The sequence below is a fragment of the Poromitra crassiceps genome (assembly GCF_964638095.1).
Source record: "Poromitra crassiceps genome assembly, chromosome: 8".
Classification (NCBI taxonomy): domain Eukaryota; kingdom Metazoa; phylum Chordata; class Actinopteri; order Beryciformes; family Melamphaidae; genus Poromitra; species Poromitra crassiceps.
In genome coordinates, this window is record NC_139629.1 from 48,562,135 (window position 1) to 48,582,954 (window position 20,820).

Genomic DNA, 20,820 nt, shown 5'->3' on the forward strand with positions numbered 1-20,820 from the left:
GGATGGTCAGTTTGACACGGAAACATTTGATGCAGTATCATCCACTTAATGTATAACATGGTAACATTTGATGTAGTATCGTCCACTAGAAGACCTTTTTTCCAATGAGATGATAATCCAACCTTCTTCAGTATTTTATTTTATCACATTGGTCCAACATGTTAAAGGCTTCTTCACCGATGTCATTATAGCTCAGGCTGAAAGAAAGTGATACAAAAGCAGCCATTAGGTAGATGCTAGCGCTAAGTGTTTCTTCTCCAATAAATCACCTTTATACAGTGCATCTTGACAATTACATGACGTTTATAAGTACAGGTTTAGCAACAACCGTCTTTCCTTCACCACATGATGCTCACTCACTTCAGCTCCTGCATGTTGTGGCGTTCCTGCATGAGCTGGACCAGGGCCGGGACAGAGGCGTCTGTCAGCAAGTTGTTCTTCAAGTCCAGGCTCCTTAAAGTCTTACTGGCTCTCACAGCAGCACACAAGTCCCCAACGCAGGCATCTGTCAGCTGGATCATTTCAACACTAAGACAGACAAGAGATAACACAATTATTTAGAGTGTGTAAGTAGTGGACATTCTGCACTTGTGATAAATAAAAATGCTGGTGGTATAATGGTGTGCGATGTAATAATTCTGTCAACTCACTCCAGGTCCTCCAACAGACAGCTTGGATGTGCGACCGCGTCCCACAGGTGTTTGACCCCCTCGTCTCCGACACTACTCATAGCCACAGACAAGGACTTGAGTCGAGAGGTACCACTTCTCAGCAGTGAACCCAGTACCTCGAAGACCACCTGGGTTAACTCGCACCGTGTCAAGCTGTAGGGAGGAGCAGAATTCACACTGTGCTGGATTTCACCAAATATTGGAGACTGGTTGATTTTGTCTACATAATTGGAAGTGCTTAAAAAGCTGACACTATTATTATTACCCAAGTTTCTCCAATGGGCATCCAGGCCTACTGAGGGCTTCACAGAGCAGCAGCGCCCCCTCCTGGCCCAAATCGTTCACTGACAGATCCAGCTCTAACAGACAGCAGTGCTCCGACTTAAGGGCCTCAGCCAAACGAGCACAGCACGCACCTGTCAACTGGCAATCAAACAATCTGGACAGATAAATGAGAAATATTAGTATTCGGGTTAGCATGTCTGAATCACAGGTTTGTATGAATCAAGCCTGCTATACATTCCTTTAGAGGTGTCAGCTGGGATGTTGAAAAAGACACCGACTTCAATTTGATCCTTTTAAAACGGGGACTTACTGGAGGCTCTGCACTTTACAAAGTGGATGCTGAATGGACTTGGACAGCAGATCCATTCCACTGTCACCAATAGTGTTGTATGTCAGGGTCAGTATTCTCAACTCTGCCTGGCCAGAACACAAAGCCGTCGACAAAGCCTCCATGGATGCTGCAGTCAGCTGGCAGGTTTGCAGCCTGGTCATGAACAAAACAAAAATGTGTGTATCTTTCAAAACTTCAATTCTGAAAACATCTATGTGAATATATCCTGAACAAAACTATGAATGCAACATGTAAAGTTTTGGTCCCGTCATGTTTTCCCGAGTTAAACTATTCCATTACTTTTCCGTTAAAAAAAAATCTCTTATGTCGTGTACAAGTTTGTTTACACCCCTGTTAACTGAGCATTTCTACTTTGCCCAGAATTTCTCTTAAGCGATTTTCTCATATGAACTGTAACCAAGCAACATTTTGAAAATTGTTGCATGTTTCTTTTTTATTTTTCTTCCGTTTATTTGCAGAGTTCTAACACACAAAAACAGGAAAATCTTAAAAAAACAATTATACTGCACAATAATTATCCTGCAAGTGTCGTGCTACGATGATACTGAACCACACATATTACATACTGAAGCTCGTGCAGTTTGCAGTGAGGGCGACACAGCGCTTGGCACAGTTGCGTGAGGCCCTGGTCCCCAAGCTCATTAAACATCAGCTCCAACACACACAGCTGGGATGAGGCGGAGGTCAGGACAGACACCAGGTCTCCGCAGCACGCCGCCGTCAGTCTGCACCCTGCAAGTCTATGAAACAACAGCAACGCACTGAAAATGCCTTGTTTTCCCCTTACTTAGCATAGAGGACATTTGAAAAAATGTGCAGGCTAGTCTCACTTTAATTTGAGTAGCTTGCAGTCTCGGAGTCCAGTGCAGAGGATTTTGAAGCTTGCATCACCCAGGCGGGAATGAGAGAGATCCAGCTCCTTGGTCCTTCCTTTACTGAGAGCTGAAGCCAGGTGAGGGACAGACCCAGGTCTCAAGGAGCTCTGGGACAATCTGGGGGACACAGGAGAGAGATGCGATGTGTGCAGTGCACCAAACTGTGAGTGTGGACAGTGAACACAAAGTCAGACATGATGTGTAGCTACTAAAAGGCAAAGGTAATGGATGTCTGGACATACACCAATTTTCAGACTTTTGTTGTGTTTTCTCTACATGACTTACATGATCTTCTGAGACAGGGCCATGGCTGGAGCAAGCATCTCTGCTTCCTCCTCCGTTAAATCCTTCGTACAGTACAGATTCAACAGCTCCATCTCCCCGAGGCACATGAAAACATAGTTCAAAGCCACACAGTCCTGGAGGCCCACATCCCCGTAGCTGATGCCGATTCGCGCTGCAGGGGTGACAATCTCTTTCACCAAACTCTCATTCTGACTTTGGTGGAGCTGACGGAAGCAGCGATAGTGTTTCTCTTTGTGGCGCCCCTCCAGTGTCTCCTGGGAGCTGCTTTTAAGCCAGCTTTTGAAATCCGAGACCCGATCAGAGTTAAACTCCCCCAGCAGGGCCTCTAGCGCCCCCCGCTGACGTGGCTCTGAGAGGCCCGACAGGTAAACATCCAGAAGCTTTGCGTGGCCCTCCTCCTCGTGCTTCTCCAACATCTCCTTCACACTCTCAGGCATCGACTTGTCCAAAAGGAACGCCGCAGCCAAGAGGAACTCTTGCATCACTTGGGAGTGGAAAGAGAAGACGCATCCGTCCGATTCCAGGTCACCGTCTACTCTGAAAAACGCGTCTGCTGAGCTTTGAGAGGTGAGAAACTGCTGAAAACCAAAGGAGATTACTTCCTCCTTGGTGCAGCTAGAATGTTGGTCAAGAAAGCAATGAGAAGCCATCTTCCCTAGGGCCGACACTAGATCTCTGGAGCGGGCCTCATTCAGCGAGAGAGCCTGGATCAGGTGGACCATGATGCTTACACACACCTGAGTTAATGTTTCAGGCAGCCTCTCATCAGCATCCATCAGAGACTTGTAAATAGAACAAACTGTCCAACAAAATCTAGGGGAGGTGCAGAAATCATAAAAGCCTAATGACTTCTCCATGTGCATTAGTGCTCGGTTGGCAATAGCTGGGTCAGTAAAGAACGCGTTAACAAAGGCCTTTCTCTGGGGCTTCAGAAAGCCCAGCAGGTCGACCCGGGTGCCACTCAGAACCTGCAGACATCCTGTCGGCCTGGAGGCTACCAGAAAGGCAGCTCCTCTTAGCAGCGCCCCATGAAGCAGGCTGGCCACTAAACAGGACACTGACGCCAGCTGTCTTGGGTCGGGGCAGAGAGTATGGGCTGAGGGGTCCAGGCTGTGTTGGTACTGATCCAGCTCGTCAAATACAAACAGCAGACTCCCAGGCTTCTGCAGAACTTGGGCCATGGCCTCGGGAGAAAAGTGACTGTGATGCTGTGACATGAATGTCTCCAAGGAGAGCATCCCATCAAGAGAATTCAGCTCCCTGCACTGGAAATGGAATATGTAAGAAAAGCTTTGGAGGTGTTCTCCTTTGGCCCAGTCCACTACCAGCTTCTCCAGAGCAGTTGTTTTGCCAGATCCTCCTGGACCAACCAGTAGGACGGGTTTGTTTTTGTCAGACAGTGCAGTGTGGATGGCATGATCAACAGAGGGCAGGTCGTCTGCCACATATTTCTCTGTCACCTCCCCAGCAGTCAAGGGAGAAATGTACTGGCAGTTATTGATCACATTGGTTGGCAGCTGGCCACCAAGGAGTGTTGGCGTGCCCTTTGACTTCAGACTACGTGCCAGCAAAGCCTCTTTGTGCATTGTGTGTAGATCACTGTTATGAGAATAGGCTACACAAAAACACAATGGAAAACAGTTAGGATGAGTACATGTGAACACGCATGCTCTCCAACAATAACATCATCTGACATGCATGCAAATCTGTCATTCATATTTGCGTAATAAATGATTTTTACATTGTGTAACAGACCTTTCTGTATTTGTTATTGTGTACTCTTATTTTGAAGACCGGAAACGGAAGTGGACGGTTGGTTCACTCTCCGTGTTAGGAATGGTTCACTCATTCACTATTCCCCATGTAGTGTTTATCATAATCATAATAGTGAACTATATGGGGAACGATGAGTTTCGGAGACTACAGATTTGTATTTTCTTCTCAACATCATTGCCACAAGATGTGCCGGGTATTCGTGTGACGCAAGCAATCCGCGCCCAGTATCACGTAATCCTTATTATTTAATTATGATTAGTGTGTTTTTAGTCCACACTCCAGATCAGTGGGTGGCGGTAATGCACCCGAAAGTTGTTTGCCAACCGCCATTAAAAGGCAAAAGAAGAAGAAGCAGTATCACGTAATCAATGGCACTTACAAAACGTACACACAAGCTAGGCTACTACTTACGTGTTAAATAGTACAGAAAAGGCAGCTAACTTTATGTTACTTACATTTATAAACGTTTGGCAGCCCTTCTCCTGCTCCCGCCATCTTGCTTAAAAACGTTCTTCTCCTTCAAGACGACTGTTCACTAGCTGTGCATTGTGGCTATTTTATAGTGAGAATTCGGATCCACTATTAAAAAAAAGGCCAACACATTAAACAGTCCACTATTTCTGTCAAGGATCGGGCCGATTTGGGCACTGGGCAGGCACGTTGAGAGCCTCCTCTACCACCGCGTGCAGACGGCGGCTACTTTGATGTTCTCAACGGTTCTGTAATGGTTCTACCCCTGCAGCAGTGTAAATACGCAATGGAGTACTGAACGTCTTTCAGCTTTATCTCCCTTTCCCCTCGAAAAACCACTTCGTGTTTGTTTCAGAAATATAGTTTCTGCTATTCATTTATTGGTAATGGTGGTTGTGTCATCAAGTCGTCCACTATTTCTGTCATTAGGGACCGATTTTGAAAAGGGCTACTGTGTTTTTCTTGAGCAGGCAGTATGCTTTGAAAGCTGCTAGTATGTCATTTACAGTCTCTTCCCCATCATGCACAATATTAATAGTTATACAAATACTTTCCTCTCCCAGTAAGATAGACTCAGTTCTCAGTCTATCCGAGACTAGCAGTAAAACGGCGGCTAATTTTATGTTCTCCTCCTTACCAGCTGCACTATGCGGTGGCTGTCTCCAGTCTTTGCTGGTTTATTACCGTGCGACGTGACGTTAGCTGCTATCGTTTGCGTAGCTTCTCAGCTAACAACTCCGGTGTTTCTCGGTTTCGGCAAAATGGCGAACTGGACCGACTTCTGACACTTTCTTGTGACCTGCTACATGACTGTACTCAATAGTTTCAGATCGATTCGGTTGGCCTTTTCTGCACGCGCTAAAAGGAGAACTGTACTTTCGCGAGATTTGCTTGCCGCCGTGACCCCATGGAGTACTGAACGTTTTCCAGGTAAGCAGGTAAAAACATATATTTTGTGTCATCGAGTTGTGCAGCCGTCATGCTCTACAGGAGTGTGTCTAATTTAATAGATCCATGTGTGTGTGTGTGCTGTCTGCTGCTGTGCCCAGTGGTTCTGGTCTGCGTCTGCTTAACCTCGCGTCATCACCAGCCTGGCCTCCGTTCACAAGTGACTTTGTCACCCTGCCTGTTTCCGGCCTAGAGCCCGCCCTAGACAGGAAACAACAGCGGAAATAGCTCGTTAACTTGACAATTGGACACAACGAATCAGAAAATAAAACGGCAAACAACAAAACAAAAGATGGACGTACTGAACGAAGTTTTTGAAGAAGTTCTTGTAGAAAAATTGCGGGTTCACAATCTCACATATTTTAAGCCAATACAGAAGCTTTACTTTTCAAACAAATGGCCAGTTGATGGAATAGTTATAACGCTAGTTGTCTGTCCGCTGTTATCGATAATGGAGGATCAAGTACAACAGTTGAAGCATCTCTGCTGCCTGTGCTGGGAAAGACATGGACATTGATCATAAGATTTCACATGGCGAGTACTCCGAGTCCATTGTCTTTGGCTCTCCAGAAACCTCTGCAGTGACTAGAAATGTGCTAAACGCTACTATACAACTTGTGTTGTTCTTTTTATCAGGCTCTAGCTAACGTTACCTCGCCGCGTCAAGCTAACGGCAACAAAGGCGTTTTTTTGGCGCACTTATTTCCTGTTTCCTTGGTTTACGCCCCCATGACAAAAAGCGGGGTGGAAGGTGCCCAGCTAGCCACCTTCTTCTTCTGATGTTTAATGGCGGTAGACAAACAGCTTTTTGTGCATTACCGCCACCTTCTGCATTTTAGCAGTTTCACAGTAATCTATTTGCAGTGTGAAAAACGAAACGATGTCCACCCAAATTGCTCCAAATCATAATACTGTATTGTCCATTCTGTCTGTCGTCTTGAGTTTTCTCAAATGCTTCCCTTAGTGTATTGTCGAAGTAAGAAGATAAAATGTGGGACTCAAAATCAGACAAGATACATCAAGCTCCATGGAGATAACCTATGTGATGCTCTTGTAGGTTTCCATGCCTTTACGGGTTGTGGTAGCGTAAGTACCTTTGCAGGACAAGGTAAACTCAGTTAAACTTGTCAAAGGCTGAGGCACAGGTCAGAGCAATGCTGTCTGTTAGAGCTGGATCTGTCAGTGAACTATTTGGGCCAGGAGGGGGCGCTGCTGCTCTGTGAAGCCCTCAGTAGGCCTGGATGCCCATTGTTGAAACTTGGGTAATAATAGTGTCAGCTTTTAAGCACTTCCAATTATGTAGACAAAATCAATCAGTCTCCAATATTTGGTGAAATCCAGGACAGTGTGAATTCTGCTCCTCCCTACAGCTTGACACGGTGTGAGTTAACCCACTCACTTTCCTTCAGCCTGCAATTGTGCGCTGCACATGCCAATAGAGCAGGCGAGGCCGAGCTGCGTATGCGAGCTGCAGGGCCAGCTCGGCAAGCTGCAGGGCGGGCGAGGCCGCCTGGCGAGCCTAGGAATCGAGATGCCTAGTACAGTCAAACTGACCATCCACTAAATGCTGTTTACAACATAACGTTATTCAACGCATGTGCACCACTGGATTTTATTAAATAAATGTTATAATAAGAAACATTTTTCATTTGGTCGCAAAGTAAAATGAGGGCAAGGTCGCAGCATAGTCATTAAGGCACAAACAGTACATTTCCTACAGCTATCAAATATATTAGCAATTTCACTGATAAAGCTCTGTTTCCAACCAAGTATAAAACAAGTTCTCACAATATCAATATAATGCAACGCAACACAATCTACTAGTGTCTGTCTTGTAAAACTGCTACAAAACATTTCTTTCTGTATGTCTTGTGTAGGCAAAAAGCAGCTGTAAACCTGACAGAAAAACAGTGATAAGTTTGTAAACCACACGCACAGTTCCTTGGATCCGTTCCTCTCCTGCTTTAAACAAGCTGTACTGCAATTGTGAAAGTGACAGGAGTTGGCGTGTCTTCAGCGCGTCGCAGAGACATGGTGGGTTCCACAGGCACACAGGAGGTGATTTGAAGCCACATTACAAGAACAACTGGTTTATCATCACCTCCCAGCGCTCAGTGGTCATGAATCTACCCGTTAATGTGAAGGCTGCCATTGTGGCCGTTTGGTTTCGGGGTATGACCGGGGCTTTTACGGGAATTGGACAAACCCTCCTCTTCCGAGCTGCTCTCGATGTCACTGCGCTCGTCCTTTGACACCTGTGAAGAGGAGCGACGAGGTGGAGATGACAGTCGCATTTCACTAACCGCACTTCATCAGGAATGTAACAATAAATTCTTTCTGCGCACCAGGGTAGGAAATTAGCAAATCTAGACTTGGCGTTGGAACTGGTACTAACCCTAACCCATGAAATAAATAGTTTAATACTTTCTGTATTTTAACATTATTCTGTATTTGCAAAGCGTGACTCGAATATGGCCAACTAGGCATCCGTACAACCCCCGCCCCTCCTCCTACTAGTGTTATTTACCTCAGTGAGAGGCAGCACAAGCTAGCTGGCCAGCTGGTTCACTCATGTTTTTGTCAAGTACATTAATAACATGCCAGACAATCAACAGTGTTGTTGAGATAGGAAATGGGGATCTTCAACTGTGATTGTTTATGAACTTTTAGAAAAAAAATATGATTGGATAAGAGTCACTGATTGGTCTGTCATGATACAAAGGTGCAACTTATGTATTTCCCAACATTTGATCAAATTGCCGTGGAAATTATCCAAAATGCCCCCGAAATATTATTTCACAGGGGCAAAAATAGCCCTTGTTTAACAAAGTTAATTTCCTACCCTGCTGCACACACAGACAAACAACCGGACCTACCTTTCCCTTGAATATGGCTTTGATAGCAATGCGAGCGATGAGGTAGAACCAGATGACGTGGAGAGCCTGCAGGACCAACAGCAGCCCATTCAGCAGCCACCAGGTCCCGTACGGGCCAACGATCTCCCAGCTCTCGAACAGAACACTGTTTACAATCCTACAACACACACAGATTACTGGGGCTGTCAATCAATACGTTATAAAAATGTTATTTTAATAATAGCCAATCATTCCATAATAGAAATGGCCTTATAACCTGTTGGCAAAAGTGACAGAGCTAAATAATTCGTCGCTGGCTCTCATTGTCTCACCAGAATGGATAGATGACGAGTCGAGTGAGGAAGAAGCTGGTGCTGAACAACAAAAACAGGACGTCACACAGCTTCTGGTACTTGGCGTAGTTGGCCAGCTTGCCAGCCTTGGGGAAGAAATAAGCAATTAATCACTGTGAAAAGTGATAAACAGAGATCGAATATTCTCATTTCCATGAATGACGCCTTGTCTCGGTGAGCTCCGCACCAGAAAGGCTTTCCTGTCAGACAGGTAACACAGGTAGCCAAGGCTTTTATGTGTCCGTCACTGTGGCAGTGTTGGAACACGGCACAGGCCGACGTGCTGCAGGGCATCATTCTAGAACCTTGCTTGTGTTGTATTAAATATTGTTATGGAAATCAACTTCTCACTCATCATCTGCAAACAACAGCATTTTCAGCCAATATGAAAACAATGACCAATTATTTGATTGAAGCCAGGAGACGGGAAGTTGACTTAAAAAAGTGTTATTAGCCATCTTCGTAACAATGGTTACGAAGAGACTCCAATCATCTCACATATACATTATGGAATACAGAGGTTACAGAATGCAGTCAACATGTGTCAGTTGACATGGATTCTTATACTGAGGCAGAGAGGAGGGGAGGGGTGATTAAAAGCACCCAGCACACTCGAGAGATTGTGTGTGTGTGCGTGTGCATATGTGTGTGTGTGTGTGTGTGTGTGTGTGTGTGTGCGTGTGCGTGTGTGTCAAAATGCATTGGCCTTCCTTCTGTCTGTAGATTATGGTCTGCCTATTGTGTCTGTCCATATGACGTGCATTTATGTAATAACTCATACCATTAATTATGTGTATGTAATTCTATCTTTATTAAATATGTAATGACTTAAATTCTATAACAAATATATGTACATCGCTTTGGATAGAAATGTCTGCCAAATGGCAAATTGTAAACTGTGAAATTGTAATTGTCCTTTGACTGAAACCTTTGCTGCCTTTTAAATCCACTGTTTTGTCTTGCACCATGTAAAATAAAGTAAGTATTTTTTTGCTTGATCTCAGCCTCTGGACCTCCTCTGTGGCTTTTTTAGCCCTGTCATATCTGGTGTGCGGGTATTCCCTTTGACCTAAATTGTAAACACTACAATGCCTGGCAACATCCTGAACCGAACATACTATTTTTATTGTATTCAGGAACAAGTAATCCAGCGCATGCCAGGAGTGTTAGATTGACTTTTTAAATGTAATTCATATACAATTGGGCGAACAACAAGTTTGGCATCATTGCTTCTTCAGTTTCGCTCTTCACTTGATTGGTATCAGGTGTGAAATGTGTTGTTCACCCAATTTAATATTAATTAAGTTTAAGGGGTCAATTTAACACTCCTGGGTATGTATAATGTATACATGTATAAATATTTAGGTGTAGAAATCTGTAAGCTCAAAAAAGCTCTAAGTAAAATGTCACCCAATTTCACACTTACATGGTCCTTTTGTGCCACACACTAGTCGGACTCAGAAGACTACGTGGATTTGTATAAATTGGGAAACTTGTGTGGAAAGTGGTGCAGCACACTTTTCGTGTTCACACATGGTTTATACATGTGGCCTGTGGTGTGAACTGGATTACTTGCTCCTGAATGCTGCTGTTCCTGCTCTAGCTGCACCCTGGATTAGGAGCACAGCCGTGCACAGGGCACCCATACACGCTCATAACCTTAAAGCCACTTCTTAACATGCAGTGGAATCCGTATTATAACCCGCTCCTAGCCGGTTGGCCTGCATGTTAACACATTCACTGCCAACAACGTGTAAACACGTTTTCAGAATCCAGCTGTTGCCTGCCAACAACGTGTTTACACGTTTTTGGCATCGATTTTTTTTTTTTGACGGTGGGTTGTGCATCTAACCCTTTTACATCTCTTATATAATTATTGGAGCCACCGAACGTTTACAACCCATTCCACCGACCCACTAAGTGGCAACAGTGCTCTCCTGGCTAGAGGAAGGAAAGCATTTTTTTTAACTTGTCACGCCATTCTCACCCCAGCCATTCTCATGAAAATTGATGGGGGAAAACGCTTTCTTTTTCGCGCTGATTGCTGGCGATGCGGGATTGCAAATTTACATAATAGATTACAGTTGGAACACACTTTGAAACACGCAGCATAAATATGACCAGAATCGCAAAAGCTTCTCTCAACCAAAACTCCAAGAAGCGAGCAAGTCCATGCCGACTTCCTCAAACAGCGGCTGTGCAGACAGGCACAGGCAGCAGCAAAGCACTTAGACTGTGACGGCCGCTGCAGCCAAGAAGAGGGAGGAGTTGAAGCAACTCTCCATCTCGCTCTCTCCCTCTCTCTCTCTCTCTCTCTCTCTCGCTCTCTCTCTCTCCCTCCCTCCCTCTCTCTCTCTCTCTCTCTCTCTCCCTCTCCCCCTCTCACTAGGATTAAACCTAGTGCGTCTCCCTCCCGAGAGGGAGGGAGAGAGAGAGAGAGGGAGGGAGAGCGAGAGGGAGGGAGAGAGAGAGAGAGAGAGAGAGAGAGGGAGGGAGAGCGAGGGGAAGGGAGAGAGAGAGAGAGAGAGAGAGAGCGAGAGGGGGAGGGAGAGAGAGAGAGAGAGCCAAAAATGAATGGTTAAAGTGACAGTTCTATCGAATTTCACAAAAAGCCGTTTATCTCTGAATATTTTTTCTGATGCTAAAACCATGCTGTATTCAACTGCTAATGCTTACATAACTACTAACTCTACAAACTAACTCTTTTAGACAGAGAAAGTACACATTCTATTAGTACTTTTGAGATATTGTATGTTCACAAACTCCAAGCAGAAAATAATCCTGGGCTCTTGTAAAATGAGCCACAATCCTCAAAAAACGGCTTGGCAGAAGCTACCTACAGCAAGAAAAAAACGGCTGGCAGTCAATGTGTTAAACAACAATTAGCCGGCCTACGCGCACTCCCGCGAGTCCGTATCATATTCATCTCGGTCGCCGGTGTAGGATCCGCATTCGCGCTAAAGCGGGTGCTGTTTAACTCTGGCAGCTCATGATCCAGATCATCTAGCTGGTATGTGAGTGGGCGCGTGGTGGCACTTTACAAACCATTAATGTCCCATCATTATTTTCATGAATGGACGTAGCGTTAGTTACGTGGCTGGATTATTTGGAAGAGAGCCAATTTAGGTGAGTAAACAACTAAAAGTTGAATCCCCCATCTGCCAGTTTAAAAATGCAACAAGAGAGATGATAGCCTACTAGAGTTGCGCGATCTTGACCTCAGTCAGATCGTCAATCGCCACCCTTTGACATCGCCAATACATGATGTCATCGCGCACACATGCACATGGCTATATATTATATGGATGTTAACATCCATATTATTTAGCTTCAGCTGTGCTCTTGCTGTAGGCTACTTTGCTAACTTAGCATCGATGCTAGCAGGACTTACCCAGCTATCGTCATTGCCTGCTTTTACTGCTGCTTGCTGGCAATAATCCCATCATTCCCATGTCAGAAAAAGTCTCCAGATTTGTCGCTAACGTTAATCTCTTCTGAGAAGTTTTCTCGAGTTGGATGCAGCCAATTCTATTGTGTGAGGCAGCCATTTGAGGCAGGCAGTGTTGTGTGACTGTGCGTCCACACTGCGGAGAGGATAGGAGCTGACTGACTGACAGCCTATATCGAGACATATAGGCCTAGCCTAACTTTTGTGGGGAGAAATAAATTTAAAACTACTCAGATATGACTTGAATGCCACTTGTAAAATAAATCACCCACAGTGATTGACGACGGTGCGACCACTATTTTGACTGCGCTCATTTTCGGCACAATGCCAGGAATGGACCCTCTGTTAAAACGGCATGTTTTTGAATGGAGTTTGGTTACAAATTCGCTAAAGCTGTCTCCTATCACATTTCTTGTTATCGATACATGCTACCGCACCCCCCCCCCCCCCCCCCGCCCGCCCACTGGCAGAAAAAACGGCTCATATCCAGTTGTTTCTAAACAAAGACCTCTCATGTTTAAAAAGGTAAAACGGAAAATATCCTGTTCTGGCTAGCCAGACATGATCCAGACTTCATGTTTAAAAGCCACTTAATTGTCTTTTACCTCAAGGAAGATGTCGGAGGCATCATGCACACACATGACCAGAGTCCCTACTCGCAGCATGTTGTTGGCATAGGAGATGGTGATGAGGGCTATGGTGGCCAGGTGGTGCACAATCATCATCAACCAATCCTGTCATCGGTGGAAACAAAGAGAGATGACAGAAGAAGAGAGATGGGCAGGTAGGTTAATATGATGCTCAAGCTGGCTCTGCTGTACACGAAACGCTCGTAGCTAGAAAGACAGCACAACAATGCTAAGAATGCAATTGTTGCTTGACCTAAAATGATCTTCACTTGTGGTCGCATATTCGCCAAGACCGGCTTTACAACACTGGCTGAAAGGGCTTATGCTATGTAAATACTGGGATGTTTGTGCTCGTGCAAAGAGTCGGCTATAGAAGCAGAGCTCTGTGTCTCTGCAGCACCTCAGCACCTAACCTGATTTGCCAGAGTTATCGTGAACTAATTGTAACAAACTAAAAACAATAATTAGTGTGTGAAAGGCATGAAAGCCAAGTCTTTTGTTGGCATGAAGTTGTAAAGCCTGTTAAACAGACAAGACCACCTAAGAAAAACAAGTGGATAGGAGAAGCTGGCATACAAGTAATAATACAAAGGTTACGTATTGAGCAAGCACTAGTTTCCCATGCAGGTGACTCACCTTCCGTCGGACGTCTGTAAACGCCGAAATCATCAGAGACCAATAGAAAGCCAGCTCAGCTGCATAGTAGTTGAACTGGCCAGGACTCAGAGGCTGTGGGAGGGAGGGACACAATAATACCTTAATCAAATACAGATCCCTGCAGACCAGGCAACATTATAGTGCTGAACACCTTGTCCCCCCCATGATGCTGGCAACTGAACATAACATGACATTAAGTAATTAGTTATAAATAAATAAAGTTACCTGAAAAGGGTAGTTGTACCAGCAGTGTCTGGTGTCCCACATCCAAGGAGACTGCAAGAAACCACCAAAAATGTGGACATGATTCGGCCTCTCTCTGATTGCTCAAAAAATAGATCTGCTTGAAATTCCAGCTTTCAAAAAAGCAATGCAACATTGTTTCATTCTCTCATTAATAGCTTAGGTCAATAGATCCACAAGTAAAAGCAATAGTCAGACTGTGTCATACTGATTAAGCTAGTCACTGAATTCTACTCACCACCCACAAATAGCGAATCGCATAGATAAATATTCCCAGGTAGAAGGTTAATCTCCACCTGAAGTGGAATAAAATAAAGTTAGGAGAACACATGACATCTGCTCGAAACAAACATGTGGTTGCACAAAATCCCTTCGTATTAACTCGATGCACGCTACACCGAGTCCTGAGCAGGAACCTACATGCTCTCACAGAACTTTGTCAGCAGACTGGGTTTGTCTTGGTTCCGACGGAGGCGAAACCATCTCTGGATCTTCCGAACATCCCAGTCCAGCTGCTTGGAGAGTCCATCCAGTTGCCTTGTGTCTGGACACTGAGGAGGACAGCACAGAGGAGTTATGAAATGACTTGCCTCTGAATGGGAAACAACATGTGTTAGTACAAACTCACTACTACAGCCACACTACATTCACTTTATTGTATTTTTGTATTTATCCTTTATTTAAGCAGGGGAGTCACATTGAGATTTCCATCTCTTTTTCAAGTGAGCCCTGACCAAGAAGCCAGCATGTTGCTTCATAAAGCGTAACCAACAACAAAAGATAAGACATGTGAAATAAGATTAACAGATACAACCGTGTAAACATCCGCAAGCCCAATACATGCTACAAGAATGTGCATTCTGAGGACAGCAGTTAAAATGGATATCAAAGTGGTACAGTCCAGTTCTAATGTATTTACATATTCATCATATCATCATATTTAATTAACTAGAGCAGTGGCTCTCAAACCTTTTCACTTCAAGGACCCTTAAACTGACACAAATTAGACCACGGACCCCCATCTGGTAAGATTTTGTCCCAGGGTCCCCCATAGAGACAGTCCGCATGTCTGGGAACGCCCATACAGGCTCTAGGAACGCTCACAATAGACGCTGGGTTAGCCTGGGGGCGGGGTCAGGGTGGGGTAAATTCCCCCGTTCTATCCATTCAGCAAAGTTAGAATTTAGCCCAGCCCAGGCAGACACGATCGGGGATTCAACCACCGCAGTAAACGCACATCTGAGCAGACGTCTTGTGTTCTGCTCTAGAACCCCCAAACATGTAGTTTAGAGCCGCAGCACCGTCTTTTGGTGAGTCAGCCCATGAGATATATCGGCACGGCAGTTTTACCCCACTCGCGCCGCGCGCGGCAGCCGTTTAACATTTTGTGGGCGTTCCCAGACATGCGGACTGTCTCTATCTGACAAGAAGACTTTAACTTTTAGATGTTTTATTACAGAAAGTGTATGAAACCCATGACCAAAATAATCATACATTCTGTCATTGTGTTACTTATGGTTGGAATTAAGAGTGAAAATAAACGATCCCCTTTTTGCTGGGGACCTCCTGGAAACCCCCTTTAAGGACCCCTGGGGGTCCCCGGAGCTTTGAGAGCCACTGAACTAGAGCACAAACATGACACTTCTGTACCGTCGTGGAAGTGTACACCCTCTCCAGGATGGCATTGGGCTGAGCTTGCCGACTCACTCCTGGCTGAATCTGAAGTATGCGGGCACAGGGCTTGGCCACTAGCCTACACACACACACACACACACACACACACACACACACACACACACACACACACACACACAGATGGAGGCAAAAAACAGGGCGGGGTGGGAATAAAAAGAGAGACTCAGAGAGGCAGCGAGTCAGAGAAAGACATCGACCATCTTGCACACAGGTTAACCCATTGATACCTGATGCAGCATTTGCATGTATATCCCTCATTTGTGTGTGTATCCCTTTAAGGGTCTTAAAGGGATACACACACAAATGCTGCATCAGGTATCAATAGAGAGCTCCAGGAACGAGTCCGGAAATCATCGATGCTAACAGCCCTGGTTCTTCACAGTTTTCGCCTATGGGAGTTTTGAATGGGTTTTTGGCGCGATGCTTCTAATAATCTCTCTGGGCAACGCTGGCTTAATCAAACGCGAACCAGTGTTTAGTAACATCATCTTCACACATGAAGACCACTTTTATGAGTTTTGAAGCTTTTATGTGCCGTTAAAAGGGTGGCTAGCTAGCAAACGGCTAAATGAGACTACAATGTCGACGCGGATATTATACGTCATCACGAGTGAACGCGGAAATTCTTTCTCTCGCAATCAATGCGTGGACGCCTATGCGACACTGTAAGTGTAGTTCTGGATTAGCTTAGCACAAGCTTTTTACCTCTAGGGCTCGCAGCTACGCTTCGAAACTCATGAAAGTGGTCCTCATGTGTGAAGATTATCCCGCTGAACCTTGGTTCGCGTTTGATTAAACTTGCGTTGCCCACGGACATTATTTGAAGCATCGCGCCAAAAACCCATTCAAAAATCCCATAGACAGAAACAGTGAAGAACCAGGAAGTTTGGGACTTCCGCATTCAGCCTACAAAAATACGTCATCCCTGGAGCTCTCTATGGGTTAAGGAAACAGATGGACCACGAGCCAAGTTTGGCCAAGGCGCTTCCTTCATTGACACAGACTGAAGAGCTTTCACTGTTTGCCCACAATAATTATGTTTGGCAGCATGCAAGAGGGGGAGAGAGCAGGAGAGAGAGAGAGAGCATGCATGTCTTAGGAAGAGGGGGAGAGAGCAGGAGAGAGAGAGAGAGCATGCATGTCTTAGGAAGAGGGGGAGAGAGCAGGAGAGAGAGAGAGAGCATGCATGTCTTAGGAAGAGGGGGAGAGAGCAGGAGAGAGAGAGAGCATGCATGTCTTAGGAAGAGGGGGAGAGAGCAGGAGAGAGAGAGCATGCATGTCTTAGGAAGAGGGGGAGAGAGCAGGAGAGAGAGAGAGCATGCATGTCTTAGGAAGAGGGGGAGAGAGCAGGAGAGAGAGAGAGAGAGCATGCATGTCTTAGGAAGAGGGGGAGAGAGCAGGAGAGAGAGAGAGAGAGCATGCATGTCTTAGGAAGAGGGGGAGAGAGCAGGAGAGAGAGAGAGCATGCATGTCTTAGGAAGAGGGGGAGAGAGCAGGAGAGAGAGAGAGAGAGAGCATGCATGTCTTAGGAAGAGGGGGAGAGAGCAGGAGAGAGAGAGAGAGCATGCATGTCTTAGGAAGAGCGGGAGAGAGCAGGAGAGAGAGAGAGCATGCATGTCTTAGGAAGAGGGGGAGAGAGCAGGAGAGAGAGAGAGAGAGCATGCATGTCTTAGGAAGAGGGGGAGAGAGCAGGAGAGAGAGATAGAGAGCATGCATGTCTTAGGAAGAGGGGGAGAGAGCAGGAGAGAGAGAGAGCATGCATGTCTTAGGAAGAGGGGGAGAGAGCAGGAGAGAGAGAGAGAGAGAGAGAGCATGCATGTCTTAGGAAGAGGGGGAGAGAGCAGGAGAGAGAGAGAGGGGCTATAGAGGAGACATGCATGATGTCTTAGGAAGAGGGGGAGAGAGCAGGAGAGAGAGAGCATGCATGTCTTAGGAAGAGCGGGAGAGAGCAGGAGAGAGAGAGAGCATGCATGTCTTAGGAAGAGGGGGAGAGAGCAGGAGAGAGAGAGAGAGAGCATGCATGTCTTAGGAAGAGGGGGAGAGAGCAGGAGAGAGAGAGAGAGCATGCATGTCTTAGGAAGAGGGGGAGAGAGCAGGAGAGAGAGAGAGCATGCATGTCTTAGGAAGAGCAGGAGAGAGAGAGAGAGAGCATGCATGTCTTAGGAAGAGGGGGAGAGAGCAGGAGAGAGAGAGAGAGGGGCTATAGAGGAGACATGCATGATGTCTTAGGAAGAGGGGGAGAGAGCAGGAGAGAGAGAGAGAGCATGCATGTCTTAGGAAGAGGGGGAGAGAGCAGGAGAGAGAGAGCATGCATGTCTTAGGAAGAGGGGGAGAGAGCAGGAGAGAGAGAGAGAGCATGCATGTCTTAGGAAGAGGGGGAGAGAGCAGGAGAGAGAGCATGCATGTCTTAGGAAGAGGGGGAGAGAGCAGGAGAGAGAGAGAGAGAGGGGCTATAGGAGACATGCATGATGTTTTAGGAAGAGGGGGAGAGAGCAGGAGAGAGAGAGCATGCATGTCTTAGGAAGAGGGGGAGAGAGCAGGAGAGAGAGAGAGAGAGGGGCTATAGAGGAGACATGCATGATGTCTTAGGAAGAGGGGGAGAGAGCAGGAGAGAGAGAGAGAGAGAGAGGGGCTATAGAGGAGACACAGGCAAGCGACAGAAAGAGAATCCAGAGGAATGTAGCACATCGTCTAAACACAGGGCGATGAGCTGTCATGTGAGAGGATGGGAGCACAGACAGAGAGCGGGTGTGTAGTCCCAGACCAAATTACTACTGATCTCTGTCATGGGATCGTCTAGTTCTGTTGACCATTATCAAAATGTCACAGCCATTTACAACTTCTCTGTCTTACAAGCGAAAGGGAAACACCCCGTTAAGACCTTTGCAACCCCAGGGCTAAACCCCAGTTGAGATCTGCAATGATCTTACAGCATGGAAAAATACAGAGTGAATAAGTATAGGCTGGGCTTTGGCCTCTCCCTTCACTTTCATCTGTCAAATTTACTGTAAAAATGAAGCACTCAAGCGCGCAAAAAGCGAGGTTATGCTTGAGGTGACCTTTCCTCTGAGAAGAAGGCTTGGTGGCAGGCAGCTGTGTGCAGTTCCTTTATACAAGTTGGACTGATGAACACCTGGTAAATAAGATAGTGCCTGCTTAATGATTAGAGACTCTACTCAGAAAGGGTTTAATAATCCTCACTGGGGCACAAAATACTCGTCTCCTGGAATCACAGCGAAAACGATGAGTCTGTAAAATGAGAGAATGTCAACATTTCTCGATTTTTGTTCTTAAACTATTAATAACAAAAGCAAATGCTGTATTTGTCCCCAAACCAGAGGAATCAATGTGTCATATCTGCACTCAGGCTAGCACGAGTTTTACTTCCTCATCTCACAGGAATGATAACATTGTTATTAAAAGTAGAAGTTGAATGGAAACAAAACAAATCATTCTGAGAATTCACCCATGAGTCATTCTGAGGATTTTGCATGGTGCTAAAAATATGTATCCTTAAAAAAGTGAGAGGGGGAAGAGAAAGGATCCAGAGACTCAAATATGTGATGTCTCCTGGAGCTGTTAACAAGCTATATGCATTTGCAGAGTTGCATCATTTGTGAACAATGAATTACTTGTGAGCTTCATTTTGCAACATGTAACATTTTATGAGTCAGAAATCTGTCCACGTGTCTTCCATCAGTGTGTCAGTGGAACAGAACAGCTCAGCTCAGGATTCCTCTTCAAAATCATGTTCAAAATAAGCACATTGGCTAGTTTAGTCTAGTTTCTGGGGTTTGTGTTCAAGTTTGACTGAATGCCTACTAGATCATGTGGTTATGTAAATACAGATTTAGTGTGGGTTATCTTACGTCAAATCGCAATATAGTTTCCATATTCATAAATTAACTACATTCATTTATAGCGCGGCAGTGGTTCTACTCAATGGTGAGTTGTTTAGTGATACTACTTTATGATATCCCTCTCAGAAATTAATAGGCCTATGCCTAGAGTTTTGTTTTGTTGTTGTTCTCTTTTCGATCTTTATAAAAATGTGTTTGATTACATTTTCGTAAGGGGTGTTTTCCTGTATGAGCAGATTCCACACATACGAAAAACACAGATGTGCACACACGCACGCAGGCAATGACAACAAACCGAGGCAAAACTAACTTCCCCAAAAAAGCAAACAAAGTTGTTGTTTTTTGCCTACCTCTCAGAAATTAATAGGCCTATGCATGCCTAGTTTTGTTTAGTTGTTGTTCTCTTTTCGATCTTTATAAAAATGTGTTTGATTCATGGTTTGATTACATTTTCGTAAGGGGTGTTTTCCTGTATGAGCAGATTCCACACATACGGAAAACACAGATGTGCACACACGCACGCAGGCGCAATGTACAGTCAATGACAACAAACCGAGGCAAAACTAACTTTCCCAAAAAAGGAAACAAAAAAGTTGTGTGTTTTTTTTTGGCCTACCTCTCAAAAACCAGTCTCAAAGCAAGCAGGCACACAGCCAGGGGTAGGGCGTACAGTATGTGGCCGACCCGAGGATACTCCACGCCAGGTGGTGGATTCTCAAAGTCCGCCCACGTAGCATTTGGTGGCAGCCAAAAACTCTCACTCCAAATCCACGCCGAGATCGAGGAAGTCATCGGGAAGGTATTTTAAAATCCAAGAGTAGCAGCTGCTCAGTTATGTGACTTCTCCGTCATCCAGGGCTCAGTTTAGTTTAAAGCCTGGTAGCTCTGATGTTCCCACCTCCTTGACATTAGCATCACCGTCTCTCTCGCTCCGTGAAAAGACTCCTGCTAAACTGTTGAGTTGTTCTGAGTTCTGACCGCTTAATGACGAGTCGAGACACGGGCAGGCAGAAAGGAAGGAAAGGCAACACCCATCTCTGTGAAACTTAAAAGCAACTTTTCCTGTTGGGCAATGAATTGGTCGTTTTTTCAGGTTTCATTGGTTGGACATTGGACGGGGCTACAGTGTTGGGGGTTAATAACGGTAGCTAAATTAGTTCGCTTTTTCGCTGACAAGTTCTTCAACTTCTCGTTTGACTGACCACATTTTTGAGTCGTTTGCATGGAGTCGTTTGCTACAAACAACCCCCGCCCACCCCCCTTCAGTATACCGTAATACCGTAATGCCGTACCACATTTATCCTTGATGTTGATGTAAGTTACTTTAATTCGACTGAGAGACAAAATTTCTTTACGTACGAAAATAGATACCTGTTGTGCTAGGCCTTTTTTTTTT

General features: G+C 45.3%; 2 protein-coding genes across 2 annotated transcripts; both read right to left on the bottom strand.

Moving 5' to 3' along the window:
• Positions 1-58: 58 nt before the first annotated feature.
• Positions 59-6,792, bottom strand: LOC310780948 (NACHT, LRR and PYD domains-containing protein 12). Its single transcript, XM_083641478.1, has 9 exons — positions 4,721-6,792; positions 2,469-4,104; positions 2,139-2,300; positions 1,875-2,048; positions 1,267-1,440; positions 937-1,110; positions 651-824; positions 361-528; positions 59-197 (listed from the first exon to the last, which is right to left on the bottom strand). The coding sequence occupies exons 1-9, from the start codon at positions 4,758-4,760 to the stop codon at positions 128-130; spliced, it is 2,772 nt and encodes a 923-aa protein (XP_083497604.1). The 5' UTR covers positions 4,761-6,792; the 3' UTR covers positions 59-127.
• Positions 6,793-6,953: 161 nt separating this feature from the next.
• On the bottom strand, positions 6,954-20,381 carry LOC310781306 (ceramide synthase 5-like). Its single transcript, XM_083641909.1, has 10 exons — positions 20,041-20,381; positions 15,520-15,622; positions 14,290-14,420; positions 14,108-14,165; positions 13,852-13,902; positions 13,606-13,698; positions 12,946-13,074; positions 8,872-8,978; positions 8,561-8,717; positions 6,954-7,939 (listed from the first exon to the last, which is right to left on the bottom strand). Exons 1-10 carry the CDS (start codon positions 20,214-20,216, stop codon positions 7,811-7,813), a joined length of 1,134 nt encoding a protein of 377 aa, XP_083498035.1. The 5' UTR covers positions 20,217-20,381; the 3' UTR covers positions 6,954-7,810.
• Between the last annotated feature and the right edge of the window lie 439 nt (positions 20,382-20,820).

Excerpts from the sequence above, each read along its gene's own strand:
- LOC310780948 (XM_083641478.1), bottom strand. The coding sequence starts at position 4,760 with ATGGCGGGAGCAGGAGAAGGGCTGCCAAACGTTTATAAAT. Across the intron at positions 2,049-2,138 it reads TGCAAGCTACTCAAATTAAA|ACTTGCAGGGTGCAGACTGA; the intron begins GTGAGACTAGCC and ends GTTGTTTCATAG. Across the intron at positions 1,111-1,266 it reads TGTAAAGTGCAGAGCCTCCA|ATTGTTTGATTGCCAGTTGA; the intron begins GTAAGTCCCCGT and ends TTATCTGTCCAG.
- LOC310781306 (XM_083641909.1), bottom strand. The coding sequence starts at position 20,216 with ATGACTTCCTCGATCTCGGCGTGGATTTGGAGTGAGAGTTTTTGGCTG. Across the intron at positions 15,623-20,040 it reads TTGAGACTGGTTTTTGAGAG|GCTAGTGGCCAAGCCCTGTG; the intron begins GTAGGCCAAAAA and ends GTGTGTGTGTAG. Across the intron at positions 13,699-13,851 it reads GGTACAACTACCCTTTTCAG|CCTCTGAGTCCTGGCCAGTT; the intron begins GTAACTTTATTT and ends TCCCTCCCACAG.